We start from the raw sequence: 11565 nt of genomic DNA, 5'->3' as shown, positions 1-11565 counted from the left end.
TAAGGTACCTATATACCTATATATATTATGACAATTCGTCGTTATTTCCTTGACCGACATTTATCCTTGATCGACAAAAGGGGCTCAAACTATGTAACTTCAAATAAACATATGCAACATTTAACGTTACATAGTATTTGCTGCGCATTTGTTCTGACCATGCGACCGATCGCCATGATGTCACAGCCAGAAAGTGGTAGGTAAATACTTGTAGCATGCAGATTACAGTTGGCTCATTTGCCTACTACTAATTTGCATATGTCTTCAAGTAAATTTGCATATATATGATGTTAACAAAACAGCGATCGCTCGTATTTCAGATGATATTTGGTATGTATTTTGGTGACACCTCCAGGGGCGGCCTACACTGCTGTTTCCATCTCAATAAGTAAGCGCGGAATCATCGCATGTTGCACTTGCTGAAGTTTTTCCTCCAACACATCCGGATCCGGTCTTTCTGACGGCATTTCCTGCCAACACGAGTTCATGACGAAATACATCTCTCCGGAACACTCCGGAGGCCGTCTGAGCCGGATTCCTCTCCGGAGGGTCTGTGCTAGTTGCCGGCAGCTCGGGTTGTTATTGCCGTCGTAACGCGGTTCCTGGNCCGTTCTGCCTGCGTGTCCGTCGCAACAAGCGCAGGAGGTTTCCTTTAGAAGCGTATTCCATGAGGATATATTTCCGTGACGCTTCATTTACTAACCCCAACAATTGTATGATGTTGGAGCGAAGGTTTTCGTGATGCTGGTCCTCATGCACGGCTACCAAGATGGCCGGCTCCTTGTAGAAGTTCCGATAACATTGCGTGTCTTTTCTTCGGACCGCCTTGGCAGCTACGGTGGTGATTTCTCCCGTAGATATCTTCAGCTTGGCCTGAATGACGTGTCCGAACATCCCCATCCCCACCAGGTGACCCAGTGTCAGATGTCGGCTGCTCGTCTCCCAGCGTCTGAGCCAGCCCGGCTGGACGGTCTGTGCCAGGTCAGTCTGTACCTGCTCTAACTCCAGGAGAGCTTCAGTCTCCCCGTCTGCAGCGGCGGTGTCGTCACACAGGGGGCGCTTTTTGTGAAGTACGATCGCTACACAAGCAAGCAGGGCAATTCCAAAACCTGACGGAACAAGGAGTTCAACCAATGTTTTTGATCCAATTGCTTGGATTTCGTCACAGTTCTTTCCTTTCCAGGGCGCTGCACAGGTGCAGCTGCCGTCCACATTGTCGCAGGTGGCGTTGTTTTTACAGGTGCAGATCTTCTGACACCTGAAGCCGTGCCTGTGTCTGGGACAGGGAACGTCACAAAACGACCCGTACCAGCCAGCAGTGCAGGAACACTCACCACCGCTAGGGGCGCAGCTAGCACCGTTTCGACAACGACACTTCTTCGCGCACCGCTCGCCGTACGTGCCGTTCGGACATGGGGTCTGACACCTGTCTCCTGTCCAGCCCGGAGGACAGACGCAGCCAGACCTCCAGTCACAGCTGGCGCCACGGAGACAGTCACATGCTTCATCACAGAACTCACCTTTCCGATTGGGTGGACAGTTGGCAATGTCAAGTACAATCGTTTCATTGAAGACGTTTCCACGGGTGTCCCGAACTTGACAGGTATAGGGGCCCTTGTCTTCAGATTGTATGTTAGTAACAGTTTTGTCTAATTGGTTACCACTAATGTTTACAATGTCAGACCCGTTTGGAAGTCGAAGCGATAACGTTGTGACGTTGAGGTGATGCACCTTGCAGTGAATGGTGACGTTGGCGGAAGTGTAGATATCAGCCGGTTCGCTGGGTGTCGTTGTTGCCGAAACACCAGGCTTCGGGATGTCACAGGCCACACCCTGCCATCCGTGTGTACATTTACAGGCACCATTGAAACCATGGCAACGGGCGCCATTTTTACAGATGCAGGTCTTGTCACAAAGGAGTCCGTATTTACCAGGAGGGCAGCCGACTGGACTCACATCCACAGTTACCGCCTCCACATTTTTGACTCCACCCAGATGCCGGTACAGAGAAGACAAACCGACGGGATGCCGTAACGCCGGGAAGTTGCAGTTATAGCGAGTTGCAGTTTTGACTGGAGATTGAAAAGAAATGAAATAGACCAAACGTGGTTTCTTAAGTTTCTCCAAGACGTGCGATCTGTATTATTCTAGGTAATGTAGATTATCTTTGTACCTGTCATGGACTTGAAAGAGTTCAATGAAGAACTCATGTAGTATGGTATTAGACTCCGCATAACATAGCAGTTTACGTGAACCGCTCTCAAAAGTCGCCAGCCGCAATTCTGCTGCGAATGCCATATCCACTATACCACGGGCGTCTAGTGCTATGTTAACCCGACAGTTGTTGTCTATGACGATTGTGAACGCAGGGTCTTCCATATCCCAGTCCTCTTGAGGTTTTGTAGTAATCTTCTCAACGAAAATAACATCCCCGCTAATCGTCTCAATCTGTGCACTCGCCCCAAGACTAAACAGAAATCCGTCAGAATCCCCCGAATGTCTAACCGGTGGTTCACACGTCTCGTTGTACACAGGAGGATAGCCAGGGACGTTAGTCACGATTATTAGAACGCTGACGATACGCGTACGGTGACTTGTGTCTTTAAGCTGTCCCACACGAATCTTGAGTAGATAGTCTGATTGTACTGACCAGTCTAGCGGCTTGAACACCACTACAGTAGAGTTCGTACTCACACAGAAGCGGCCATACGGATCTCCTTCCACGATCACACACGGAAGTTCCGCTTTCCCTATTTCCAGCAAACTGACAACGTCTGTCCCAGGTTTGGCATTTTCAGGCACGGAAACGGTGTATTTGTCTTCACTGGCCCAACACAAAAGACTATACACTCTGAGCAGAAGCGTGAGTCGGTAGTAGTTGACTGACATACTGCAGCGAAGGCTATGAAGGATCATAAGAAAACCTGCACTCCAACAAGACAGCATACACTACATGTAAGTATCCGATGGGCGCATTGCAGAAACACTTATCTAGGGTGCACTTGTATTGTGTATGTTCACTCGCCCGTGTAGATGTTCCTTATTCGGTTATTCCTGGGGAATCCCAAATAACTATCGGGAAACCAACGCATTGTGAAGAACGCTTGACTATTTCATGACACTGATGTATAATGAATGAATAAATGAATTAGTAAATAGTTCAAAAGACCAACATCGATATTTGCGAATTAATTATATAACATATAATTTGCGAAGAATTCCTTACGACGTCGACTTTAATCTGAGGAATGAATTTCAATTCAACGAGAGTTCCACGACCTTATAACTTCGCCAGATGATGTTAACCTTGAAGACTTATGAATTTTTCTCAATTATGTAGTGTTTGACAGGGTATGGCAAGTTATAGTTCATTTTTGTGTTTGACGGCCCGTCTTCGATGGGTTGGGTTTGCTTTACAAATCTCGGCTTCGCTAGGGTCCGTTCCTTCCCGTAGTAGTCGCTCCATTAGCACAAGTTCAACCCCATTTGAATGTGTAAAACTCCATGTCTACAGTCCCATTTCGATTCGTTCATCAAAGTAGATTTTACTAAGATATGATTTTACAAACTGATTGTGGAAGTACTAGTACAAAGTACTGAAGTAAACAAGAAACAATATACGCGCTCTGGTTGAGTTCATGGCATTTACATGAAACAAGGTGCTAATAGCCGCTGGTCGGTGACCTGTCAGCAGCCCTCTGATTGGTTCCCGCTAGAAATCTACTGGATGTCGTCTAGTGTACCCCGGGGGGGGGGTATGTGTGTGTGAGTGTGTGTGTGTGTGTGTGTGTGTGTGTGTGTGTGTGTGTGTGTGTGTGAGAGTGTGTGGCGTGTGTGTGTGTGAGTGTGTGTGTGTGTGTGTGTGTGTGTGTGTGTGTCTGTATGTGTGTGTGAGGTTCAGCATCGATAACTCAAGCGATCACGAAGCTATGGATGGATTATCATGAAATTTGGAAGGGGGCGGTACGTCTCAAGTTCTCTCAACAAGGTTTTGGAAGGTCAGATCATCAACTGATCATAAACAAATCAATGCCTTTTGAGGACCCTTTATGATACATTACTCATTTGGCGATAGTAAAAATTGTTACTATTACGATTACAATGGTTTATGTTATATACTATGATTACACTGCAGTGCACCTGATTAATAGCATTCTTTGGCACATTGCTGATGTACAAGGTAATTTGTATGCAAAGTACTGTATTATAATGTCTAAGCTAACCTCATTTTGCATGTCTTGCATGTTTTTGGACTTTTGCCATAGTCATGGACTAACTTTTATTATTTAAATGCCATAGTCATTAACTAACTTTGTTGTTTAAATGGAATAGTACTTAACAACATTATCCAGTTAGTTTAATTTTCTCTATTAATCTAGATGTTTGTAGAATATCATTAAGTATATTATCTTTACTTTTGTTTAGCAATCATGATTGTCATAGACAATAGGTAATAGAATTAGTACAGGTATTTTGTAAATGTACAGCGGTAGGCTAGTGTTGGTTTTGGTATTCTGTATTTAATACATTTAATAGCAATAAAACAAAACGTTATGTTTATCTTGAAGTACATATATACGATGTAATTAGCTATAGGTGCCCTTTACAACTTGTAAACATACTTTTCAAAGTGTTTTCGTTTGCTGCAAATAAAGGTTCTTTGTGAATTTATAGATATGCATTTGTCTTTGTGAGCCTTATAGATGAACGACATGAAGAAGTATAAGGGAAGTATTGAAACATGCATGGTTTATAATTCTGTCTAGCTCTGTTTAAGAAGTGTCTAATGAAAAGTACTATCAGCATACAGTATATATGTATTTACACAATCGCCAAATATGTTTAATGATTTTATGAGAGCTGCACACCTACAGAATGCCAGGCGAAATAAGGACTTACAAGTAGAATTTATACAAAATCGCCCCTACAGTAACTGTTATAACATGTACTGGTAGGGGGCTCAAACCTGTAGCACGTTTTCGTGCCCTACAATTAGCTACATGCCACCCAAAATTCAAAACTATAGTATGTCCAGGACAAAAATAACACGTTAAACACTGGTGTCGGAATTTCCTTAATAATTATTCAAAGTATGCGTAGGGCCTCATTTGAATATTTTAAATTCATGGTGTACATACCTAAGGTACCTATATACATATATATATATATATATATATATGACAATTCGTCGTTATTTCCTTGACCGACATTTATCCTTGATCGACAAAAGGGGCTCAAACTGTGTAACTTCAAATAAACATATATAACATTTAACGTTACATAGTATTGGCTGCGCATTTGTTCTGACCATGCGACAGATCGCCATGATGTCACAGCCAGGCAAATACTAGTAGCATGCAGATTACAGTTGGCTCACTTGCCTACTAATAATTTGCATATGTCTTCAAGTAAATTTGCATGTATATGATGTAAACAAAACAGCGATCACTCTTATTTTAGATGTTATTTGGTATGTATTTTGATGACACCTCCAGGGGCGGCCTACACGGCTGTTTCCATTTCAATAAGTAAGCGCGGAATCATCGCATGTTGCACTTGCTGAAGTTTTTCCTCCAACACATTCGGATCCGGTCTTTCTGACGGCAATTCCTGCCAACACGAGTTCATGACGACATACACCTCTCCGGAACACTCCGGAGGCCGTCTGAGCCGGATTCCCCTCCGGAGGGTCTGTGCGAGTTGCCGGCAGCTCGGGTTGTTATTGCCGTCGTAACGCGGTTCCTGACCCTGCGCGGCGATCTCCCACAGCAGCACGCCGAAGGACCACACGTCACTCTGACAGGTGTACTCACCTTTCTCTAGTGATTCCAGAGACATCCAGTTTAACGGTAGAACTTCATTTTCTTTATTGTCTTGCCGTTGTTCTCTCCCGTCGTCAGTAACATACTGCACGGTGGCGTACACGTCTCGCGCAAGTCCAAAGTCGGCCAACTTGGCCACGTCGTCAGCAGTGATGAGAACGTTCCGTGCGGCCACGTCACAGTGTGTGATGGCCAGGCGTTGGAGCTCCTGAAGAGCTCGAGCTCGGGCAATGTGGATGGCGTAGCGGAGATGATGTGGGAGAGAGGCGGTCCCGTTCTGCCTGCGTGTCCGTCGCAACAAGCGCAGGAGGTTTCCTTTAGAAGCGTATTCCATGAGGATATATTTCCGTGACGCTTCATTTACTAACCCCAACAATTGGATGATGTTGGAGCGAAGGTTGTCGTGATGCTGGTCTTCATGCAAGGCTACCAAGATGGCCGCCTCCGTGTAGAAGTTCCGATAACATTGCGTGTCTTTTCTTCGGACCGCCTTGGCAGCTACGGTGGTGATTTCTCCCGTAGATATCTTCAGCTTGGCCTTAATGACGTGTCCGAACATCCCCATCCCCACCAGGTGACCCAGTGTCAGATGTCGGCTGGCCGTCTGCCAGCGTCTCAGCCAGCCCGGTTCGACGGTCTGTGCCAGGTCAGTCTGTACCTGCTCTAACTCCAGGAGAGCTTCAGTCTCCCCGTCTGCAGCGGCGGTGTCGTCACACAGGGGGCGCTTTTTGTGAAGTACGATCGCTGCACAAGCAAGCAGGGCAATTACAGAACCTAAAGGAACAAGGAGTTCAACCAATGTTTTTGATCCAATTGCTTGGATTTCGTCACAATCCTTTCCTTTCCAGGGCGCTGCACAGGTGCAGCTGCCGTCCACGTTGTCGCAGGTGGCGTTGTTTTTACAGGTGCAGATCTTCTGACACCTGAAGCCGTGCCTGTGTCTGGGACAGGGAACGTCACAAAACGACCCGTACCAGCCAGCAGTACAGGAACACTCACCGTCGCTAGGGGTGCAACTAGCACCATTTCGACAACGACACTTCTTCGCGCACCGCTCGCCGTACGTGCCGTTCGGACATGTGGTCTGACACCTGTCTCCTGTCCAGCCCGGGGGACAGACGCAGCCGGACCTCCAGTCACAGCTGGCGCCACGGAGACAGTCACATGCTTCATCACAGAACTCACCTTTCCGATTAGGTGGACAGTTGGCGATGTCAAGTACAATCGTTTCATTGAAGACGTTTCCATGAGTGTCCCGAACTTGGCAGGTATAGGGGCCCTTGTCTTCAGATTGTATGTTAGTAACAGTTTTGTCTAATTGGTTACCACTAATGTTTACAATGTCAGACCCGTTTGGAAGTCGAAGCGATAACGTTGTGACATTGAGGTGATGGACCTTGCAGTGAATGGTGACGTTGGCGGAAGTGTAGATATCAGCCGGTTCGCTGGGTGTCGTTGTTGCCGAAACACCAGGCTTCGGGATGTCACAGGCCACACCCTGCCATCCGTGTGTACATTTACAGGCACCATTGAAACCATGGCAACGGGCGCCATTTTTACAGATGCAGGTCTTGTTACAAAGGAATCCGTATTTACCAGGAGGGCAGCCTACTGGACTCAAATCCACAGTCATCGCCTCCACATTTTTGACTCCACCCAGATGCCGGTACGGAGAAGGCAAACCGACGGCACGCCGTAACGGCGGGAAGTTGCAGTTGTAGTGAGTTGCAGTTTTGGTTTGAGATTGAAAAGAAATGAAATAGACCAAACGTGGTTTCTTAAGTTTCTCCAACACTTGCGGTATGTATTGTTCTAGGTAATGTAGATTATCTTTGTACCTGTCATTGACATAAAAGAGTTCAATGAAGAACTCATGTAGTATGGTATTAGACTCCGTATAACATGACAGTTTAAATGTGCCGATCTCATGATCATGATTCGCCTGCCACAATTCTGCTGCGGTCTCCATATCAGCTATACCACGGGCGCCTAGTGCTATGTTAACCCGACAGTTGTTGTCTATGACGATTGTGAACGCAGGGTCTTCCATATTCCAGTTCTCTAGAGGTTTTGCAATAGTCTTCTCAAAGAAAAAGACATTCCCGCTAGTCGTCTCAATCTGTGCACTCGCCCCAAGACTAAACAGAAATCCATCAGAATCCCCCGAATGTCTAACCGGTGGTTCACACGTCTCGTTGTACACAGGAGGATAGCCAGGGACGTTAGTCACGATTATTAGAACGCTGACGACACGCGTACGGTGACTTGTGTCTTCAAGCTGTCCAACACGAATATTGAGGAGATAGCCTGATTGTACTGACCAGTCTAGCGGCTTGGACACCACTACAGTACAGTCCGTACTCACATAGAAGCGGCCGTACGGATCTCCTTCCACGATCACACACGGAAGTTCTGCTTTCCCTATCTCCAGCAAACTGACAACGTCTGTCCCAGGGTTGGCATTTTCAGGCACAGAAACGGTGTATTTGTCTTCACTGGCCCGACACAGCAGACTGTACACTCCGAACAGAAGCGTGAGTCGGTAGTAGTTGACTGACATACTGCAGCGGAGGTTATGAAGTATCATAAGAAAACCTGCACTCCAACACGACAGCATACATTATGTTCCCCTTTTCCCGTATTGCAGAAACACTTTTATCTACGTAGGGTGTAGTTTTTGGTAACTTGTATTGTGTGTGTTCACTCGCCCGTGTAGATGTTCCTTATTCGGTTATTCCTGGGGAATCCCAAATAACTATCGGGCAACCAACGCATTGTGAACGACGCTTGACTATTTCATGACACTGATGTATAATGAATGAATAAATGAATTAGTAAATAGTTCAAAAGACCAACATCGGTATTTGCGAATTAATTATATAACATATAATTTGCGAAGAATTCCTTACGACGTCGACTTTAATCAAGCTGAGGGATGAATTTCAATTCAACGAGAGTTCCACGACCTTATAACTTCGCCAGATGATGTTAACCTTGAAGATTTACGATTTTTTTCTCAATTATGCAAATTATCTCATTTACATAATCAATATCTGCTGATGTTCTTCTCGTTATCAATTACATATTATGTCACAAGTTCGAATATTCCCATCATAGAATGCAGCAAATCTATAGCATTTCCTTATTGATGTAAATTAGAAACCCGATTTGCATAATTGCCATGTAATTATATCAAGCATCACTTAAGCTACCTACATACAAAAAAATCATGACCACCCACCAACCGGTTCTTGAGTTATCCTTCCTCAACATGTTGTAAACAAATGCTGCTTCAGTTCCTCGGGGAGCCAAACTCACGTAACTTCTTCTTTCTGAACCAAACACATTAGCTGGCTACCAACCCAAATCCGTGACCCTGACATGTCCAGAGCACGAGACATCAAAACAGACCGTTCCGCTGCAGAAGCTACACAAACCGCTAGGAAGCCCAACGTCTACCTCACTACCTAGTTTCTAGCCTCTACAAGGCACCGAGGATCGCAGGAAAATATTAGAGAGAGAAGATCCCGGCCCATAGAAGACCCAATTCGCGAATTGGATCTTCTATGGCCCGGGATCCTTTCTGGTATTTTTCAAGTGATCCGCGGTGCCTGGTAGAGGCTACCAAGTTTCCCTACCTTCTCACCTACCTCCCTACCAAGTTTCATTACAATCCAATATAGCTTCTTGAGTCATCGCACTAAACCACGTACATAACAAAACCATAACCTTCGCGAAGGTAAAACAAAACCAAAACACTTGACGAACATCTGAAATCCCCGATTCGTTATCAAATGAGGTGGGTATACCCTGTCTGTGCGTCTGTATGTGTGTGTGTGTGTGTGTGTGTGTATGTGTGTGTGTGTGTGTGTGTGTGTGTGAATGAATGAATGAATGAATGAATGAATGATTGAATGAATGATACTTTATTTCCGTGTCGTGCGCTATCCCGCGCCCAGCCCGTGTGGGCTTATAGACACCGATTCAATAAATTATACATAACCAAAAGACGATCAAAGGTACATATAACAGAATCCAAACAAAAAAAAGAACGCAAATAAAGGTAGGATATATACAATAATGGTGGACAAATAAGTGAACTCATAGCAGATCGTAAATACAAATAATCAAATCTGTACATAATGAACCAAGAGTTCACAAAATAAATACAAGTACAAAATGGTCAATAACACAATAAGAGAAAACAAACGTGCAGAGGTAACAAAAAGTGACAACTGTTGACGTGTTATGAATACAGGTATTTTCTTCTTTTCCCCCACGCTCGATAAGTGAAAGTTGCTAGGTCAGATACACCCTCGTTAAAGAGCCACTTAATTCTATTTTCATCTCTTTCCCATATGATGTCAGGTGATTTTGTATAAATTTTACGAAACATATTTTCTCGAACATCGTCATAAAAGGGACAGTAAAAAAGAAAATGTGTTTCGTTTTCTACTTCATCCAGGTCACACATGGTACAGATTCTATTTTCCTCAGGAATTCCCTGGTACCGTCCAGTTTCAATATTGATAGGTAAAATACCAGCTCGCAGCTGCGCACGCAGTGATCTTTGGCGTTTGGGGAGACACATAGTTACATATTTTTCTATACAGTAAGTATCTTTAAACAGAGCATATGTTCTAAGTTTAGGTTTCAAATGTACTTTGGTTGCCCAGTCCTGTTTGTATAAGTCAAAAAGCTTCCCTTTAATTTGCCTTATGTCACCCCTCAATGTGTTAACGATAAACATGTTCTTGATCAACTTTACAGAATATGTCCTGAACGTTTTTACTCCAGGGGCCATGGTTTTGAAAGTCCCATAAAAATACTTGTTTTGTAATTCTATCATTTGACATATTGATTAGTCTATTCCATAAAGCGATTACAGACCCCTGCTGTCTTATTTCACAGGGCGTCCAGCCCATGTCCCCTGTTGTAGCAAGAACAGGTGCAAATCTGTGCACCCCTAAAAAGCACCTAATTGCTCTGTTCTGCACCACTGAACACTTGTCAGTTGTTTTGTATCCCCAGACACCAGCTGCATAGTCAAGGATGGGACAAACACACGCTTCATAGAGTTGTGTGTATGTGTAGTAACCTAAGTCTTTTAAAACCTTGACTTTACCCAGAACCCCACCTAGAGCTCTCCCTGCAGCCTCTGCAAGAACAGTAGTAGCTGTATTAAAAGACAAGTGTTCATCTAAAAAGAGTCCTAAATATTTGTAACAGCTCACATAATCAAGTTTCAAATTTCCAAATCTAAATTCATGGGAACTCCTTTTTACTCCTTTTTTCCTGAAATGCATTATTTGTGTTTTTCCTTGATTAATCATGAGCCGCCACTTAGAACACCAGTCATTAACAATGTTTAGCAGTTCCTGCAGTTCGCTTTCATTATCTGCCAATATAATGATATCGTCTGCATACAGCAGCAGACTTAGAGTCTTCTCATCAAACCTGACTCCCAACCCAGATTCTTTTACCTTTTGAGCAAGGTCATTAACATACATAGCAAACAATGTAGGAGATAGTACGTCCCCTTGCTTTACTCCGAAAGGAGTGGGGAACCAGTGTGTACGGAAGTCATTCACCTCTAGACAAGCTATTGGGGATTTATACAGAGATAATATATTTTCGAAAAATTTTCCATCAATGCCCATTTGGATGAGTCTGTAGGCTAAAAGGTCCCTGTTTACCCAGTCAAATCCTTTTTGAAAGTCAATAAAACAAGCAAAAGTTGACT

At 44.3% G+C, this 11565-nt stretch overlaps 2 protein-coding genes across 2 annotated transcripts; both read right to left on the bottom strand.

The window, feature by feature from the left end:
• Positions 1-579: 579 nt before the first annotated feature.
• On the bottom strand, positions 580-2298 carry LOC109484260 (multiple epidermal growth factor-like domains protein 6). Its single transcript, XM_019787519.1, has 3 exons — positions 2250-2298; positions 1833-2072; positions 580-1520 (listed from the first exon to the last, which is right to left on the bottom strand). The coding sequence occupies exons 1-3, from the start codon at positions 2296-2298 to the stop codon at positions 580-582; spliced, it is 1230 nt and encodes a 409-aa protein (XP_019643078.1).
• Positions 2299-5502: 3204 nt separating this feature from the next.
• LOC109484259 (receptor tyrosine-protein kinase erbB-3-like) lies at positions 5503-8452 on the bottom strand. Its single transcript, XM_019787518.1, has one exon. The coding sequence runs from the start codon at positions 8437-8439 to the stop codon at positions 5503-5505; it is 2937 nt and encodes a 978-aa protein (XP_019643077.1). The 5' UTR covers positions 8440-8452.
• Positions 8453-11565: the final 3113 nt, after the last annotated feature.

This window comes from Branchiostoma belcheri, unplaced genomic scaffold (genome assembly GCF_001625305.1).
Source record: "Branchiostoma belcheri isolate BF01 breed outbred unplaced genomic scaffold, Haploidv18h27 scaffold690, whole genome shotgun sequence".
In the NCBI taxonomy this organism is placed as follows: Eukaryota; Metazoa; Chordata; class Leptocardii; order Amphioxiformes; family Branchiostomatidae; genus Branchiostoma; species Branchiostoma belcheri.
The sequence above is the reverse complement of the archived record's forward strand: the minus strand, read 5'-3'. Positions and strand labels throughout refer to the sequence as shown.

Coding starts and splice junctions, on each gene's coding strand:
- LOC109484259 (XM_019787518.1), bottom strand. CDS start 8,439: ATGCTGTCGTGTTGGAGTGCAGGTTTTCTTATGATACTTCATAACCTC.